At 38.8% G+C, this 18,148-nt stretch overlaps 1 protein-coding gene across 1 annotated transcript; it reads left to right on the forward strand.

Annotated features, from left to right (window-relative positions):
* The first annotated feature begins 16,689 nt into the window (after nucleotides 1-16,689).
* On the forward strand, nucleotides 16,690-17,133 carry LOC102849992 (ubiquitin-conjugating enzyme E2 variant 1-like). The gene is made up of 2 exons (XM_006885284.1): nucleotides 16,690-16,859; nucleotides 16,986-17,133. The coding sequence occupies exons 1-2, from the start codon at nucleotides 16,690-16,692 to the stop codon at nucleotides 17,131-17,133; spliced, it is 318 nt and encodes a 105-aa protein (XP_006885346.1).
* Nucleotides 17,134-18,148: the final 1,015 nt, after the last annotated feature.

Here is an 18,148-nt window from a genome sequence, read left to right on the forward strand (position 1 = left end):
GAAAAGGTATGGAGACAGGATGCATCCCTGGCGTACACCCTTCCCAATTTTGAACCATGCAGTGTTGCCCTGCTCTGTTCTGACTACTGCCTCTTGATCCAATTTCTAAATCTGTAAATCTTTATAGAGAAATAGGCTACCTTACCTTGCTCCTGTAGATGGGCTGGTAAGTTCCATTTGCTGACCATTTGGTTATTATGGTTGTTACATGCTGTCAGATTGACCCATGACGACTCTATGAACAACAGATCAGAAGTTTGCCTTACCCCACACTACCACTATAACAAATGAATGTCACATAGTCAGTGCTTAATAAATCTTTGTTAAATAAAGTAATAAATGTATGAATGAGTAAACGAGTGATAGAAAACCAGGTTATCAATAAAGCACCTTTGTGTTTGTGTTTTTTAAAATATCTATGTTTTTAAAATGTGCTTTCTTTGACTAAGAGTTCTTTTTTACTTCAGCATTGAGTGAAAGATAATGATAACTTTATATTCTCAGTGTTGAGTATTATATTGGGCACTGTCTTCAGAGGCAGTTTTACAGAATTTACAGGAGCTAAATGACAAGTACATAATATGTCCATGATTTTAATAATATTAGTTAAGCAATGTGGGTAGACATAGGCCACTATATTATTAAAGGAAACAATGGCTTTTCCTAGTGACATCATCAAACATTCTATTAAAGCAATTTTGAATCTTCAAACCAGATGTCAAGTTTCATATTGGAAATAACCTTTCCTTAGTCTTTTTCTCTTTCCTCTGTCTGCTTCGATCAGAAGCATTGGCTAAAAGTACTTTCTAGAATACAACATGAATTTGGTAAATCACATAGAGTGCACACAATTCTACAGCTGGTTATCTGGTTCCCATGTGTTTACTGCCCCTGAAAACCTACTATGAACTGGATTTGACTCCATAGTACATAACAGCAACAATCTGAAGCAATATGAGACAAGAACCATATGGAATTGTTACTATTTGCTTTATAAGCCTCAGAAACACACACAGCCACACCTCTTGCAATTTTCCAAGTGCTTTGAGAAAATCACTCTTAAAAAGAAGTTTAGAATTACATTCTTAACGCCTTCTCTACCTCAAAAAATTGTCAAATTCTTTGAAAGCTTAATTAGTTTGCTGATAAGAGATGATGTTAGTCGGCCTTCAGATGTTAATTAAAAAAAAAAAACCCAAAATGCTATTTAGTTCTCAGTGTTATCATAAGTGATAGAGGGTATTTTTTTTCCAATAAGAAATAATTTTCACTGTTTATGCGAAACCTATACTTGGACCAAGAGGCAGTAGTCAGAACAGAGCAGGTAAACATTGCATAGTTCAAAATTGGGAAGAGTGTACGCCAGGGATGTGTACTATCCCCATACCTTTTCATGGATGAAGAAGAGATTGAGATTGTTCACAACATCAGTTAGCTCGGCTCCACAGTCCCAACTGAGTGTGGAAACTACAGAACAATATGATTGATTCCAAATGCAAGCAAGATTCTACTGAAGATTATCCAAAAATAACTGGAACAGTACATCAGCAGAGAACTGCTGGAAGTCCAGGCTGGGTTTAGAAGGGGTCATGATACTAGGGATGTTGTAGCTGATGTTAGATGGATCTTAACTGAAAGCAGAGAATGCCAGAAGAATGTCTATCTGTGTTTCATTGATTATTGAAAGGCATTTGACTGCGTGGATCATAACAAACTGTGGCTGACTCTGAGAAGAATGGTAATCCCAGAACATTTGACCCTGCTAATGCGAAACCTTTTATTGGACAAGGAGACAGTAGTCAGAACAGAGCAGGGTAACACTGCATGGTTCAAACTTGGGAAGGGTGTATGCCAGGGATGTGTCCTATCTCCATACCTTTTCAACCTGTATGCAGAGCAGATTATCCGAGAGGTTGGGCTCTATGAGGAGAAGCGTGGCATTAGGATTGGTGTACGATCTATCAACACTCTGTGTTATGCAGATGACACAAACCTGCTTGCTGAAACTGAGGAGGACCTCATGCACTTACTGCAGAGGGTCCAGGACTGCAGCCTTCAATATGGACTGAGGCTCACTGTCAAGAAGACAAAAATTCTCACCACTGGACCAATGGGTAGCATCAGGATGGATGGCGAAGAGATAGAGATTGTTCACAGCTTCAGTTTGCTCGGCTCCACTGTCAACACTCTTGGCTCCAGTAGCCAGGAAATCAAAAAACGTACTGTGATAGGAAAGTCTGCGGTTAGGGACCTCTCTAAAGTACTCAAGAGTAGCCGTGTCTCTCTGGAAACTAAGGTCCGCCTGATACAGGCCATGGTTTTTGCAATCACTTGTTATGCATCAGAGAGTTGTACAATGACTAGGGAGGATAGAAGGAGAATTGACACCTTTGAGCTGTGGTGCTGGAGAAGAGTATTGAATGTACTATGGACTGCCAAGAAAACAAACAGATTCATCCTAGAGAGGGTTAATCCAGGATGCTCCTTTGAGGCAAGGATTCTGGGGCTTCGTCTGACATACTTTGGACATGTTGTAAGGAGAGACAGGTCTTTAGAGAGGGACATCATGCTGGGTAGAGTAGAGGGACAGCACAGGAGGGGAAGACCCTCTATGAGGTGGATTGATTCAGTGACTGGGGTAATTGGGATGGGTGTGTCAGAGGCAACAAGATTGGCACAGGATAGAGCAGGGTTTAGGGCTGTTGTACATAGGGTCGCTATGAGTCACAAACGACTCAATGGCACATAACAACAACAACAACAATGGGGACGTACAGTTTGAGAGAACACTCAACTATGAGTTCCTCTTCCCTTACCTCTTTGTTTTTTAATACAATTTTTATTTTATACTGGTTTAATTACAAAGTTTTTATACATTATTTTTCCACACTGGATCTTTCCCTTTTCCTTTACTCACCCCTACCTCCACTCATAAAATTGTATGACCCTATAATTAAGCTCTTTCCATCCTCACCATTTTGCTTCCTTCCCTACCTTGGATCTTCATACTCACCCTACAATAATGGTTTTATACAGTATTTGTCTTTATGGGACTGAGTTGTTCACTCAGCATAATGTTCTCCAGGCCCTCCCAAGTTAGGCAGTAATTTACAAAATCATTGCTCCCACAGCTGTGTCACTGTACCATAATTTCTCAATCCATTCCATTGCGGTTGGACATTTGGGTTGTTTTCATGCTCTTGCAATAGTGAATAATGCTGCTATGAACATTGGTGTACAAGTGTTTGTTTGTACCTCACTTCTCATTTTTTCAGGGTATATTCCAAACAGTGGAATAGCTGGGTCATAGGGAATTTCTATGTAAAGCTTTTTCAGGAAACACCAAACTGCCTTCCAGAGTGGTTGTACCATTTTACAACTCCACCAACAACGTATAAGATTTCCTATATTGTGGCATCGCCTCCAACATTTATTACTTGCTGCCCTGCTAAACTTTGCCACAGCTACTAAAGTGCGATGGCAATCTCATTGCGGCTTTGGTTTGCATCTCTCCTATTGTAAACAATTTTAAGCATTTTTTTATGTCTATTGGCCATACAAATGTCCTCTTCTGTGAAAAGTCTTTCCATGTCTTTTGCCTATTTCGAAGTTGAATTATCAATCTTCTTCTTCTGGAGGCCCAGGAGTAATCTCTAACCATAAATAAGACCAGAAACTGTTTTTTTTTAAATGGTTAATAAAATTGAGAAACTATAGGCACAGTTAACAAAAGCGGGGGGAAAGAAGACACAAATAACTCCATTAAGAAATGATAGAGATGACTTCAGAACAGAACCAGAGAAAATTAGATCAATAAAATCACAATATTATGAAAAGTTATATTCTGATAAATATGAAAACCTATAGACCTTCTGTCCTACGTTGTTACTGAAGATCATACAAAAATGGTTAGGACAGCACATTGGCAAAGAACTGCTGGAAGTTTCAACTGAGTTTGAAGAGAACTCAGCACTAGTGATATGACTGATGCCAAATGGAATCTTGGCTGAAAGTGGAGAATACCGGAAGAATGTCTGTCTACCTGTGTTTCATTGACTATGTAAAGGCATTGGACTCTTTGAATTATAACAAACCGTAGCTAACATTGAGAAGAAAGGGAGTCTCAGAATACTTAATTGTGATCATGCTAAATCTATACCTAGTCCTAAAGGCTGTTGTCCAAACAGAGCAAGGGAACACTGACTGGTTTAAAATGCAGAAGAGTGTGCATTAGGGTTGTACCCTTTTTCTGTACCTATTCAATCTCTATGTGTAGCATTTCATTCTAGAAGCTAGACTTTATAAGGAAGAATATGGCATCAGTATTGGAGTAAGACATGACATAGCCTTGCTGGCTGAAAGCAAGGAGGACTTGGGACATTTGCTGTAGAAGATAAAGGACTACATAATCTTCAAGATGGATTACATCTTAACACCAAGAAAACAGAAACCTTCACCATTGGGTCAATAGGCAACATCATGACTGATGGAGAAAAGATGGAAATTATCAACAATTTCATCTTACTTATATTGACAGCACCCTTGGTATTGTTGTTGATTGCCATCAAATCGAACACAATTCATAGTGACCCTATGAACAAAAGTTCTGAAGCCTTTTTATAACTATCATCATTTATCAAAGCTCATAGAGTTTACAGAGGCATGTTGTTTACGAAATAGATGCCAATCCTGCTTCGAAATCTGTCTTAAACTGGAAGCTCCACCAAATACTGTCCACTATGGGTAACCGTCATGGCATTTGACATCCCAACGGCACAAGATTCAGCATCACAACAACCCCAGGTAACTTCAGTAGAGCATATTGAGAGAAAAGTGCTGTACCATCTAGAAGAATGTTCCCCACAAATAGAATAACAACCGACTTAAATACAAAGGCTCTCCCCGAGGTTTCGGGGACTCTAAACATGAGGCTACGGTGATGAAAGAAGTTCAGGCTGCTTTGAAGGAAATGGAAAAAAATAAGGCTCCAGGAATAAATGGTATACCAATTGACATATTTCAGCTAACAGATGCTGCCCTGGACGTGCTCATCAAGTTGTGCCAAGAAATCTGGAGAACAACCACTTGGACAACTGACTGGAAGAGATCTATATTTGTTCCCATTCCAAAGAAAGGTGACCCAACAGAGTGTGGAAACTATAGAACAATCTCATTGATTTCACAGGCAAGCAAGATTCTACTGAAGATTATCCAAAAATGACTGGAACAGCACGTCAGCAGAGAACTTCCAGAAGTTCAAGCTGGATTTAGAAGGGATCGTTTTACTAGGGACATTGTAGCTAATGTTAGATGGATCTTAGCTGAAAGCAGAGAATACCAGAGGAATGTCTATCAGTATTTCATTGACTACGCAAAGGTGTTTGACTGTGTGAATCATAACAAACTGTGGCTGACTCTGAGTAGAATGGGAATCCCAGAACACCTGATTGTACTAATGTGGAACCTATACTTGGACCAGGAGGCAGTCATCAGAACAGAGCAAGGGAACACTGCGTGGTTCAAAATTGGGAAGGGCGTACGCCAGGGATGCATCCTATCTCCATACCTTTGCAACCTGTATGCAGAACAGATTATCCGGGAGGCTGGACTCTATGAGGAGAAATGTGGGGTCAAGATTGGTGGACAATTTATCAACAATCTACGTTATGCAGATGACACAACCCTGCTTGCTGAAACTGAGGAGGACCTGAAGCACCTGCTGTAGAGGGTCAAGGACTGCAGCCTCCAATATGGATTGAGGCTCAATGTCAAGAAGACAAAGATTCTCACCACTGGACCAATTGGCAGCATCAAAATGGATGGTGAAGAGATTGAGATTGTTCACCATTTTAGTTTGCTTGGCTCCACAGTCAACACTCTTGGCACCAGTAGCCAGGAAATTAAAAGGTGCATTGCCATGGGAAAGTCTGCTGTTAGGGACCTCTCCAAAATACTGAAGAGCAATGGTGTTTCTCTGGAGACTAAGGTGCATCTGATACAGGCCATGGTCTTCACAATCGCTTGTTATGCATCAGAGAGTTGGATAATGACCAAGGAGGATAGAAGGAGAATTGATGCCTTTGAGCTGTGGTGCTGAGAAGAGTATTGAGAATACCATGGACTGCTAGGAAAACAAATAGATTCATTCTGGAAAGGGTTAAACTGGGTGGCTACCTGGAGGCAAAGATTCTGAGGCTCAGTCTAACATACTTTGGACATGTTGTGAGGAGAGACCGGTCCTTGGAGAAGGACATCATGCTTGGGACGGTGGAGCGACAGCGCAGGAGGGGAAGGCCCTCTATGAGGTGGATTCGTTCAGTGACTGGGATAATCAGGATGGGAGTGTCAGAGACAGTGCAATTGGCACAGGACAGAGCAGAGTTTAGGTGCTGTTGTGCATAGGGTCGCTATGAGTTGCAAGTGACTCAATGGCACATAGCAACAACAAAAACAACAATCTCCATTTGTGCTTCAGTTCTCATTTTCTCAGGGTATATTCCATGCAGTGAAATGGCTAGGTCATAAGGAATTTCTATGTTCAGCTTCCTGAGTAAAGTCAACTGCCTTGAAGAACAACTGTATCAATTTACAATCCCACCAACCAAGTGTGTAAGAGTTCCTATCTCACCCCATCCTCTCTAACATTTTTTGCTTGCTGTCCTGTTAAATTTTTTCACTGCTTAGATGATATCTCATTGTGATTTTGATTGCAAATGACTTTGAGGATTTCTTCGTGTGTCTGTTTGCTATCTGAATATCTTTCTCTGTGAAAGTCTATCAATGTCTTTTGCCCATTTTGTAATTGTGTTATCAGTCTTTTTATTGGGGAGGCTCTATAGGCGTCTTTTTTTTTTATATGAGACCTTTGTCTGAAATGTTATTGCTAAATGTTTGTTCACAGTTGATAGGTTTTCTTTTCACTTTGTTGGAAAATGTTTTTGATGAGCCCAGGGATGTAATCTTCAGAAGGTCTCAGTCATCAATTTCATCCTATCCAGATTGTGAATTTCTGGCTGTATTTGGCAGTCTCTTTATACCATAGGCTAGGTCGTCTAAGCTCGATCCCAGTTTGACTCTGATGAACTTTATGGTTTGAGGCTTTAGTCCTGGTCTCTGATCTATCTTGAGTTGATTTCTGTATATGCTGTGAGATGTGGATCCTGTTTCCGCTTTCTGTACGTAGCAGTCCAATTTTGCTAGCACCATTTGTTGAAGACATTGTCATTTTCCCATTTAATAGGTTTTATCTCATTTCAGATATCAAAAACCATAGATAGCTGGGCCAATTTCTGAGTTCTCAATTCTGTTCCATTGGTCTATGTGCCTATCATTGTACCAGTACCATGCTGTTTTGGTTACTACTGCTGTGTAGTAGGTTTTTTGGTGTTGTTGTGTTTTTTCTTTCTTTCTTTCTTTCTTTTTTTAATAATTATATTTTATTAATTTTCATAAACATTTACAGAGATTTTGGGTTTCCATTCATTCCTTGTTGCACTATTCTCTCTACCCTCCTCCCAGTTTGTTCTTGTCCAAATGCCACAGTGCTTGTCAAGGCCAGTTCTGATTAATCTTCTTTGTCAGTGTGTCCTTTGCCATTCCCTATCACTCCTTCCTGAGAGAGACTTCACCCTGAGTCATAAGGAAAAGGGAATGGCGTATTCTCTTAGCTACTTCCTGCTGAAAAGGGACGCTTAGATTTTTAATGAAAGTGTACAGAGAACTTGGATTTCCATTCATTCATTCATTCATTCATTCATTGTTGCATATTTTTCTCCCTGTCCCCCCTCCCCACCCCTAGTTCACTTTTTTCTTTGGGAAAAATGTTCTTTCATTGTTATAGTGTACCTCCCACCCCTCAGACCACATTAACTATGAAACTCTTATTCTGGACTCTTGTCATACCAATAATACATAATTATATATCTTTTTTATACAGTTTTCTCCCTCGTCTGTTTCAAGGCCGTGTACATTATTTATCCCCTCTTTTCACAGCTTTCCCCAATCCCTCTATTAGTCCTGTTCTATAACAGTGGCATTATGCAGCATTTATCTTTTTGTGACTGAAATATTTCACTCAGCATAATGTTCTCCAGGGTCACCAATTTTGTATAATGCTTCATGAGCTCTTTGTTTTTCAGCACTGCACAATATTTTTTTGTGTGAATATACCACAGCATATTGGAAAGCAGTATGGCAATTTTTCAAAAAGTTGAAAATAGAAATAGCATTTAACCCAGTAATTTTAGAACTGGGAATATACCCTATAGAAACCACAACTGCCATCCAAGCAGATATATGCACACCCATATTCATTGTTACTTTTTTCACAATAGCAAAGGGTTGGAAACAACTCAAGTGACCATCAACAAATGAATAGATAGAGAAACTGTGTCGCAGGTTTTGAGGCCAGGGAGTGCTATGCCTTCCACTTCATTTTTGTTTTTCAGAAGTGCTTTGCTTCTTCAGGATCTCTTTCCTCTCCAAGTGCACTTGACAATTTCCCTTTCCATCTCTTTAAAAAAATGAATTTAGGATCTATTATTGGGATTGTTTTGAACATGTACATCGATTTGGTAGGATTTTTATTTTCACATTACTGAGTCTTCCTATACATGAACAGGTAATATTTTTCCATTTCTTTAGGTCTTTAAATTGTGTTTTGCGGAAATGTACTGTTGTTTTCTTTGTACAGGTCTTTTGTACCTTTAGTTAGGTTCACTCTCAAGTATCTCAATTTGTGGTTCACTATTATGTATGGTATTGTTACCTTAGTTTCCTTCTCTGAGTTCTCTTTAGTACTTTAAAGGAATCTCACGGATTTTTGGATATTGATTTTATATCCTGCCACTCTACTAAACTAGTTTACTAGCTCTAACATGTTTTTTGGTTGAATTTTTGGGGTTTACTGTGAATGCTATCATATCATCAGCATGTGATAATTTAACCATCTCTTTGCCAATCTTGATGCCTTTTATTTTTATTTTCTTCTCTTGTTGTATTGTCCTAGCAAGCACATCCAATACAATATTAAATAGAAATAGTGACAGTAAATATCCTTGACTGATTTGGACATGTTGCAAGGAGGGACCAGTCCTTGGAGAGGGACGTCATGCTTGGGATATTGGAGGGACAACACAGGAGAGGAAGACCCTCGATGAGTTGGATTGATTCTGTGATTGGGGTAATCGGGATGGGTGTGTCAGAGACAGTTAGACTGGCACAGGATAGAGCAGGTTTTAGGGCTGTTGTACATAGAGTCACTTTGAGTTGCAGGCAACTCAATGGCATATAACAACAACAGTCTCTATCCCCTTTCAAATGACAGAAATTTTTTCCAAGGGTCATAATGGAATTTAAGCAGCCTTCGTTTCACTCAGAATCTTCTTTGGTGAGAAGAGAAACTCTGGATAATATATGACAGTGCCATGGTCCCTGAGATAATACTTAAAAATCACCTGGGGCTGGAGGATCTTTATTTGTCATATTGGCTGACTCTCCTGGTATAAATACTTGCACTACTTCCAATGTCAGAGCAAAAATAAAATTGTTGTTAGATGTTCTCTGCTGAACACCGAATTGGAAAGAGAGTAAGACCATTGCTTTTTGTGAGCTAGTAAAAGGCAGATTCAGTACACTTCTGTGGGAAAATGAACCATACTTCATCATTATGCAAAGTTACAAAAGTGAACAATGTTCAGTTTGTAAATTTTCTATGTACTCTGGGAGAAAACTCATCTCTTTCTAGAGAATTGAGTCTATTTAAAGCCACTAAGAACATTATTTTCAACCACTTCCCACTTACCCTGTGTTTTCAGTCCTTTTCCTTCATGTTCATTCAAGCTTCTCAAATTTGAGTATCACTCCTTTTTTGTGCATTTTAGTACACTTTACACTAAATAAATGATACTTGTCTACTGCTTGCATTCATTGTGGTTGATAGATGAGGGTTTAGAATGTAATTAAATAAAGCCCTTTAGATAAGACAATTCGAGTGAAGAGAGGAATTAATATAAACTTGCAAATGAAGCTAGTTCAGAACATTTTTAATTGATTGAGATGAAGTGGTTTTTCAGATTAAATTATTTCAGTACCTTAAGTGTTCCGATTTGCCCTTTTATAGCCCAGGGAAGATAAAGTTAATTGGCAAAGAAAAGGCAATAGAGAGAGATTCTCTGAAAATTGGAACTTCAGTTTTCAGTTGATTGGTTAAAGAATTCAAAGTCAAAGAAATGATTACAATTTTTGAGATTTCAATGACTTTTTTTCTGAGAAATTCTACTCTATCATCTTGTTCATGATGATGAAGTACTTGTACATGCTACTACTAGAACTTTATATTCAAGCCTTCATGCATAGGTTCTTTACAATACCCTGTGCCATTCACAATATAAAGTTTTGTGAAATTTACAAGAGTAGTATATTGAATTGCAATTTGTTTGTTCTTCTATCTTTCTCCTTCCTTAATGTTTTTTTTTTCCTTTTAAGGATACTAATTGGCTCATGGAAGGCCTTACAGTTATGTGAATATTTTTTTTAATCTGGATTGGTGAAAGTCAAGATAATAATATGTTTAGTTTGGCATGTCTTTGTAGTGTTTACAACCAGCTAAACAATTGTTTGGTGTATGCACGTCATAGTGGGTTTAGGCACCATTGCATGACGTGAAGATGCAGCACCAGAAGGTATATTGTGACATGAATTCCACACTCAGCACCAGAAATGTTTGGGTAGGAGAAGGAAAGCAAAGTTTGAAATGTACAAACTCAAAATCACTTGTGGAAAAATACTTAAAGTATCAACATAGATAAAAATTATAAACAGATAATGTGATTCTGGTTGACTTTTAGTGAAAAACACAAGTTTGCTCACATCAGGAATGTATTTTTTTTTTAAGTTTTTAGGTTTCATTTAATTGGGTGGAAATATTTATTTTGCATTCGAATGAATATATTTTACACCTCTGGGATTTCAAACACAATTTACAAAATACCCTGGCTTCACAGACAAGCACTGATAGGTAGTACGAATGATACCAATTAAGTGTGTACAATAATGATGCAAACTTTTTGCATATTGCTATTGAAAACTGCATTTTTGCTACTCCCTTAACAGGTCTTCAGTGGGTGGATTCTTCGATGGTTAAGGAATGTATTTTATAAAGCAGCACATACAATTGTCATACTATTACAGAGAAGAAATAAAACTTCAAAGTAGAAGTGATCAGAGTTCTTATGATTATATAGCATAGATCTTTTTAAGTTTCAGAGACAGCATAAGTTTGTACATTAAATCATGTTTTCTATGTCTTTTAATTAGCAACAATAAAATCAATCCCAACCAATCACATTACAACACAGACTGAATTATTTTGTAACTTGCTGTATAGTATAGCATAACATACAACAGTAAAAAGTGTCATCATACATATAATGAGGTAATAAAGTAATATGCAATTGAAAAGATGAGGAAATGTTATTACTGAGCTGTTATACCTATTTAATAAAAACCTGTTTGGTATTTCTGTATTTTATTGTGGTATCAATAGTATTTTCAGCTTCTTAAGTATGTGCCTATATGTAGTAGTTTCTCATTCTGACTTATTATTCTCCGTCAGCATTTAATTTTGTGTTTTCAGTTTTGTATTATTTTTCTTCAAAATCCATTCAAAAAACAAGATCTTACCTTTTGGGAGATACTGTATTTCCAAAGGATAAAATTCTTTCTCAAAGAATAACAGATTTTGAGCTTTATCTAGTGAGAAATTGTGATGTTCCAATGTGTTTCAAAGCTATGACCAAAAAATTGCACAGCTTCATTGAGTCAAAGATTCTTTATCTATAAAAAAGAACAAGTCTGCTCTTAAGGCTACTTTGGAGACTAATGACATAATGACACATATAGATGTATATTTAAAACTACCAAGTGCTATTTATAAAGTTAGTGATCTCTCTCACTATCTCTAATCTGTCTATCTATCTATCAATCATCTATCTATCTATCTATCTATCTATCTATCTATCTATCTATCTATCTATCTATCCTGTTGTTGCTAAGTGCCATGGAGTCATAGATGACCCATAGCCACCCTATAAACAAAAGACCTGAACATGTATATCTTTCATCATTTCTCTAAGTTCATAGTTTCTGTAGGCAAGCTATTTCAGAAGTGGTTGACACTCCTGCTCCCAAGCCTGTTTTAATTTGGGAGCTTCACCAAACACTGTCTACCATGGGTAATCATTATCACAATTGACACATCAGTGTCACAGTGTTTACCATCACAGCAACCATGAGTTACCTCTGTACAACAAATTGACAGATCAGTGATGTAATACTTAGAATAATGTTTGACTGAAAACAATAAAACCCAAATGCCTATTTAAATACAAGGTCAAATCTAATCACCTCACACCCAATTGTGAGCCTCAACCAAAACAGAAAACACAAAACGCACTTTTGTAGAATCCATCTGCTCCACTCATTTTACACACACACACACACACACACACACACACAGAGTTGTAAAGGGGCTTCCAGCCTTTTTTTTCATAGGGTTGCTATGAGTTGTGCTTGACTCAAAGGCAATCAACAAACATCCTATCTATCTATCTATCTATCTATCTATCTATCTATCTATCTATCTATTCTACGAACAACAGCCCTAAACCCTGTTCTGTCTTGTGCCAATCTCACTGTCTCTGGCACATCCACCCTGATTACCCCAGTCACTGAATCAATCCACCTCATAAAGGGTCTTCTCCTATGCTGTTCCTCCACCCTCCCAAGCATGATGCCCCTCGCCAAGGATTGGTCCCTCCTTGCAATATATCCAAAGTATGTCAGACGAATCCTCAGAATCCTTGCCTCCAAGAAGCAGCCTGATTTAACTCTCTCCAGGATGAATCTGTTCATTTTCTTAGCAGTCCATGGTATATGGCACTTTCAATATTCTTCTCCATCACTATAGCTCAAAAGCATCAATTTTCCTTCTATCCTCCCTAGTCATTGTCCAGCTCTCTGATGCATAACAAGTGATTGCAAAGACCATGGCCTGTATCAGACGCACCTTAGTCTCCAGAGTGACAACTAGTATAAAAGAAGAAAAAAATTGGAAGAGACAATCTGGTCAACCAACTGGAGCAGATGCATACTATATGGATCTTTGAGAAAAGATAAACTGGGAAAGAGAGCAGATAGAGAAAGGAACACTCTCAGCTCTCAGAAATAGATTGATACAGTGACTGCAACAATGGATTTGAGCATATCTGAGATTATGAGGATGGTGAAGGATTGGACAAGTTTCAGATAATAACAAGAACAAAAGAAAGATTATCCAACAGAATGTTCGACACATTAATTACTAAAGATCACTAATATCACACACTCACACACAAGTACAATTTTGCAGAAGATAATTCAGAAATGGCTACAGTGTTTAATAGCAAACTACTAGGAAGATAAACAAGATTCAGAAGATGTCGGATGAGGAATATCATTGCAGAGGTTAAATTAACATTGGCTGGAAGAAGAGAATACCAGAAAAAGATGTGCTGCTGTTTTTAGGTGCAGTCAAGTTGAGTACAACTCATAGCAACATTATGAATGACCATCCTGAACTCTGACTTTTCCTATGCCATCCTTAAAATCTCTGAAACACTCAAGCTTATTGCTGAAAATGTATACATTGATTTAAATGATATTGCAAAATTATGTGGATCATAACAAAAATGGACGATAACACAGTGAAGAATGAAAATTTCATAACACTTAATTGTGCTCTCATAAAACTTAATATATGCCAAGAAGAATTTGTTTTAAAAAAAGAGAAACACACACACACACACACATACACACACGGGCATACTTTAAGATTTTAAAACAAGAAATGAGTGTGTTAGAGTTATGTCTTTTCACCATACTTATTCAGTATGTTTTCATAACAACTAATCCAAGAAAAGAAGCTGGACTATATGGAGAAGAGAGTGGTTTTAAGATTAAAGGAAAATTCATTAATAATCTATGATATTCAGATGACTCACCCTTACTTTGTAAAAGGAAAAAAAAAAGACTTGAAGTACTTTCTGAGGAAACAAGAAAACTGTACCTTTAATATGGATTGTGTCTCAGTATAAATGAAACAAAAACCTTCATAACTTGACTAACAAGCGGCATTGTGTTAAATGAAGAAAATATTGAAGGTCTCAAGTATTTCATTTCCTTTAATCCACACTTAATGCTTGTTGAAGCAACAGTGAAAAAAATTGAACGACATATTGCACTAGGATAATCTGTTGCAAACATGTTTTGAAAGCTTTAAAAAACAAAGATCAGTTTGAGAACTAAGGTGTTCCTGACACAAGCCATATGACTTTTAAATTGTCTCACATGCCTGTAAAAGCTAAGCAATGAATAACAAAGACTGAGGAAGAATTTATGCCTTTGAATTATGACACAGGTAGAATATTGACTATATCATGGATTTAAAAAGAATAAATAGATCTGCCAGAGAAGAAGTGCAGCTTACGTGGTGTCACAGATTATTGTTCAAAATGGCTCTTAACTATTAGTTTTTATTTTCAGCATGTAGATGAGTGAGAAGATGAACTAGGTGTGTGGAAATGTCTTGTGATGGGATTGGTCAATTTCCCCATCATGCCAGGTTTAATTTGAGCAGAGGCAGGAGACAGCAAGACAGAAGAAACAGAAAATCCAGTGAGTGAGTAACATTTAGGGCAGACTGGGATTTATATGACAGCTGCAACCGCCTCAGTGGAGAGCCAGAGACTAACATGAGTGGAGATTTCATAATTAATAGGACTAAGAGAACTTTGGAACACTGTAAAAACTGTAGGCATGAAGAACAAAAGGACTGGGAGCACTCAAGAAGTTGTCCTGACTGAGGAACCGTAGTCTGTTTATAGAGGTGAGGTAGAGTTTTTACATGTTGGTTGTTGTTATTTGTCATCAAGTTGCTTGTGACTCCAATGTACAAACAGCTCTAGGATAAACTTGTTTGTTCTCCTATTCTTCTAGCAGTTCATGGTATATGCAATACTCTTCTCCAGTAACACAGCTCAAAGTCATATATCTTGGCTGAATGCAGAGAGTACCAAAGGAATGCCTACATATGTTTCATCGACTATGCAAAGGCATTTGCTTGTTTTTAATAGTATGTATGGCTAAAATAATACATAGATAGGGAACTGGTAGAAGTTACAGCAGGATTTAGAAGAGGCCATGGAACCATATATATCATTGCTGATGGCAGATGGATCCTGGCAGAAAGTAAAGGATACCAGAAGAAGAATTCTATTTATGTTGTATTGACTATGCAAAGAATTCTGACTAGGTAGATCATGGCAAGTTGTGGCTGCTATTGAGAAGAATGGGAATCCCAGAGAACTTAATTGTGCTCATGAAAAACAAAGACCTGAAGGCTATTGTGTGAACAGAGCAAGGGAATACTACATGATTTAACATTAAGAAGAGAGTGCATCAGGGTTTTATTCTCTTTCCATACCTAGTCAATATGTATGCTAAACAAATTATTCGAGAATCTGGACTCTGTGAAGAGGATTGTGGCATCAGGATTGGAGGGAGACTCATCAATAAACTGTGTTATGCAGATGACACACTGTTACTTGCTAAAAATGAAGGGGACTTGAAGCCCCTGTTGCATAAGATCATAGAATGCTGCCTTCAATATGGATTGAGTCTCAATGTCAAGAAAATAAAGATTCTTAGCAATGGACTGATAGGCAGTGCCAAAATAGGTACAGAAAAGATTGAAACTGTTGACAATTTTATCTTCCTTGGATCCAAAATTAACCCCCTTAGTACCAGTAGTCAGGAAATGAGGAGATATATTGCACTGGGAAAGTCTGCAGATAGGAACGTCTCCAAATTTGAGGTGTAATGATGTTAGTTTAAGGACTAAAGTGTATCTGATTCAGGCCATGTTCTTTCTGATCACTTACTATGCATCTGAGAGCTGGGCAATGAGCAAGGATGACATAGAATTGATGTCTGTGAGCTGTTGATATTGAAAAAGAGCACTCAACATCCTATGGAAACTGCCAAAAGAACAAACATATCTTGGAGAGGGTGCAGCCAGAGTGATCTTTGGAGACAAAGATGATGAGGCTTCACCTCATATACTTTGAGCATGTTGCTAGGCTGGTTTTTGTTGTTGTTTGTTTGTTTCTGTTATTTTTGTGTATGTGGTTTTTGTTTTGGGGTTTGTTTGTGTGTTTTTTTTTTTGAGAGGGATGTAATGCTCAGAAAGGTAAAGGGTTGACCATCAATTACTCATATGCACGTTCAAATTGAAGCTAAAGAAAATGAAAATGTGTCCACAAGAGCCAAAATATGACCTTGAACCATTGCTTCTTGAATTTAAAAATCATCTCAGAGCAAGTTTGAGGCATTGAACGCCAATAATTGAAGACCAGAGGAGCTGTGGGATGGCATCAAGGATATCATCCATGAAGACAGCAAAAGTTCTTTGTAAAGATAGAGGAGAAAGGGGGGGAAAAGCACCACACACACACACACACACACACACACACACACACACACACACTCTCTCTCTCTCTCTCTCTCTCTCTCACAACAAAAGGCTTATCAGAAGAGACTATAAACGTTGCATAAGGGAAGCAGGGGCTGGCCTTCCAGCGACAGCAATGCAAGATGGCAGGCACCACGGGCTCGGGAGTAAAAGTCCCTCGCAATTTTCGACTGTTGGAAGAACTGGAAGAAGGCCAGAAAGGAGTAGGAGATGGCACAGTTAGCTGGGGTCTAGAAGATGACGAAGACATGACACTTACAGGATGGACAGGGATAATAATTGGGCCTCCAAGAACAATTTATGAAAACTAGATATAAAGCCTTATAATAGAATGTGGACCTAAATACCCCGAAGCACCCCCCTTTGTAAGATTTGTAACAAAAATTAATATGAATGGAGTTAATAATTCTAATAGAGTGGTGGACCCACGAGCCATCTCCGTGCTAGCAAAGTGGCAGAATTCCTACAGCATCAAAGTAGTTCTGCAGGAGCTTCGGTGCCTAATGATGTCTAAAGAAAATATGAAACTCCCTCAACCCCCGGAAGGACAGTGTTACAGCAATTAATCAGAAAGGAAACCCACAGGCCCTCCCTCTCCCCCGTTCAATGTAAGCAGTCTTCATTTTCCACAGTAGTCAGTTTTCTAGGTATGTCTTGTAGACCTCAGAAGTACTGGAAAGGAAGCTCCCGTTCAAGGGCAATTTCTCTTAAGATCCTGTAAATGATACTAATTCTTTGTGCATTTGAAATACCTCAGTTGTACTCTAACAAATCATCCTGTCAAGTGTAACCACTGTCCATGTAGTTGAACTCCTGGGATCAAGAAAGTCTATTTAAATCGATTTCCCATCGTAAGTGGTGGGGCACATCTAACTCAACTGTGAAGAGACACGTCACACAATCACCTTGCTGCTGATACATGGCCTGGTGTCTCTACCTTCTCCCCTTCCCCCTCCCCTGCCTCCAGCCCCCTCTCCCTGCAACAGCCCTCAAGCTCAGGGAGGCTTCTTAGAATAGATGTGAAGGTTTCGGGTCACAGCCTATGGGACTACTGCTGGGTGCGTAAGTCCTAAATGGTGCCCCCATTCCAAGCCATCCTTCCCCTCTCCCCTCCCACCCCTGGCCGAAGCATAGATTGTAATCCCCTCAGCTCCCCTCTCAAATTGGCCTTTGGTGAGAAATTCAGGGCTTTCCCCACAACTTCTCTTCCCCTACAGGATCGAGGGGTGCTGCTGCTGCTGCTTTCCTCCTCCCAGAGCCCCTTCCTGCACCTTCACACCCCACACTTCCTGCGACACTTCCTTGCTTTCGCCAGAAGCCATCAGGGAAGGTTGGAAAGAGCCTTTGATCTCCCTCTTTTCGTTTTCTAACCACACCGATTTCCTCTCCACCGACCTGGGACACGAACACGGGGCCCTCAGCCCTGCCACCCTCTGCTGTCATCAGCTGATGGGTTGTTTTAGCTCAGGTTTTGATACGGTGGCAAGAACGGTCACCAGGGTTCCTCAGACCTGCCAGCTCTCAAAGTCCTTGGTGGTTAAGCTTGGAGAAAGGCCACATGAAGACACTTGTAAGCACACA

Source organism: Elephantulus edwardii, unplaced genomic scaffold, assembly GCF_000299155.1.
Source record: "Elephantulus edwardii isolate Elephantulus edwardi_28Jun2011 unplaced genomic scaffold, EleEdw1.0 scaffold00042, whole genome shotgun sequence".
NCBI classification, from domain to species: domain Eukaryota; kingdom Metazoa; phylum Chordata; class Mammalia; order Macroscelidea; family Macroscelididae; genus Elephantulus; species Elephantulus edwardii.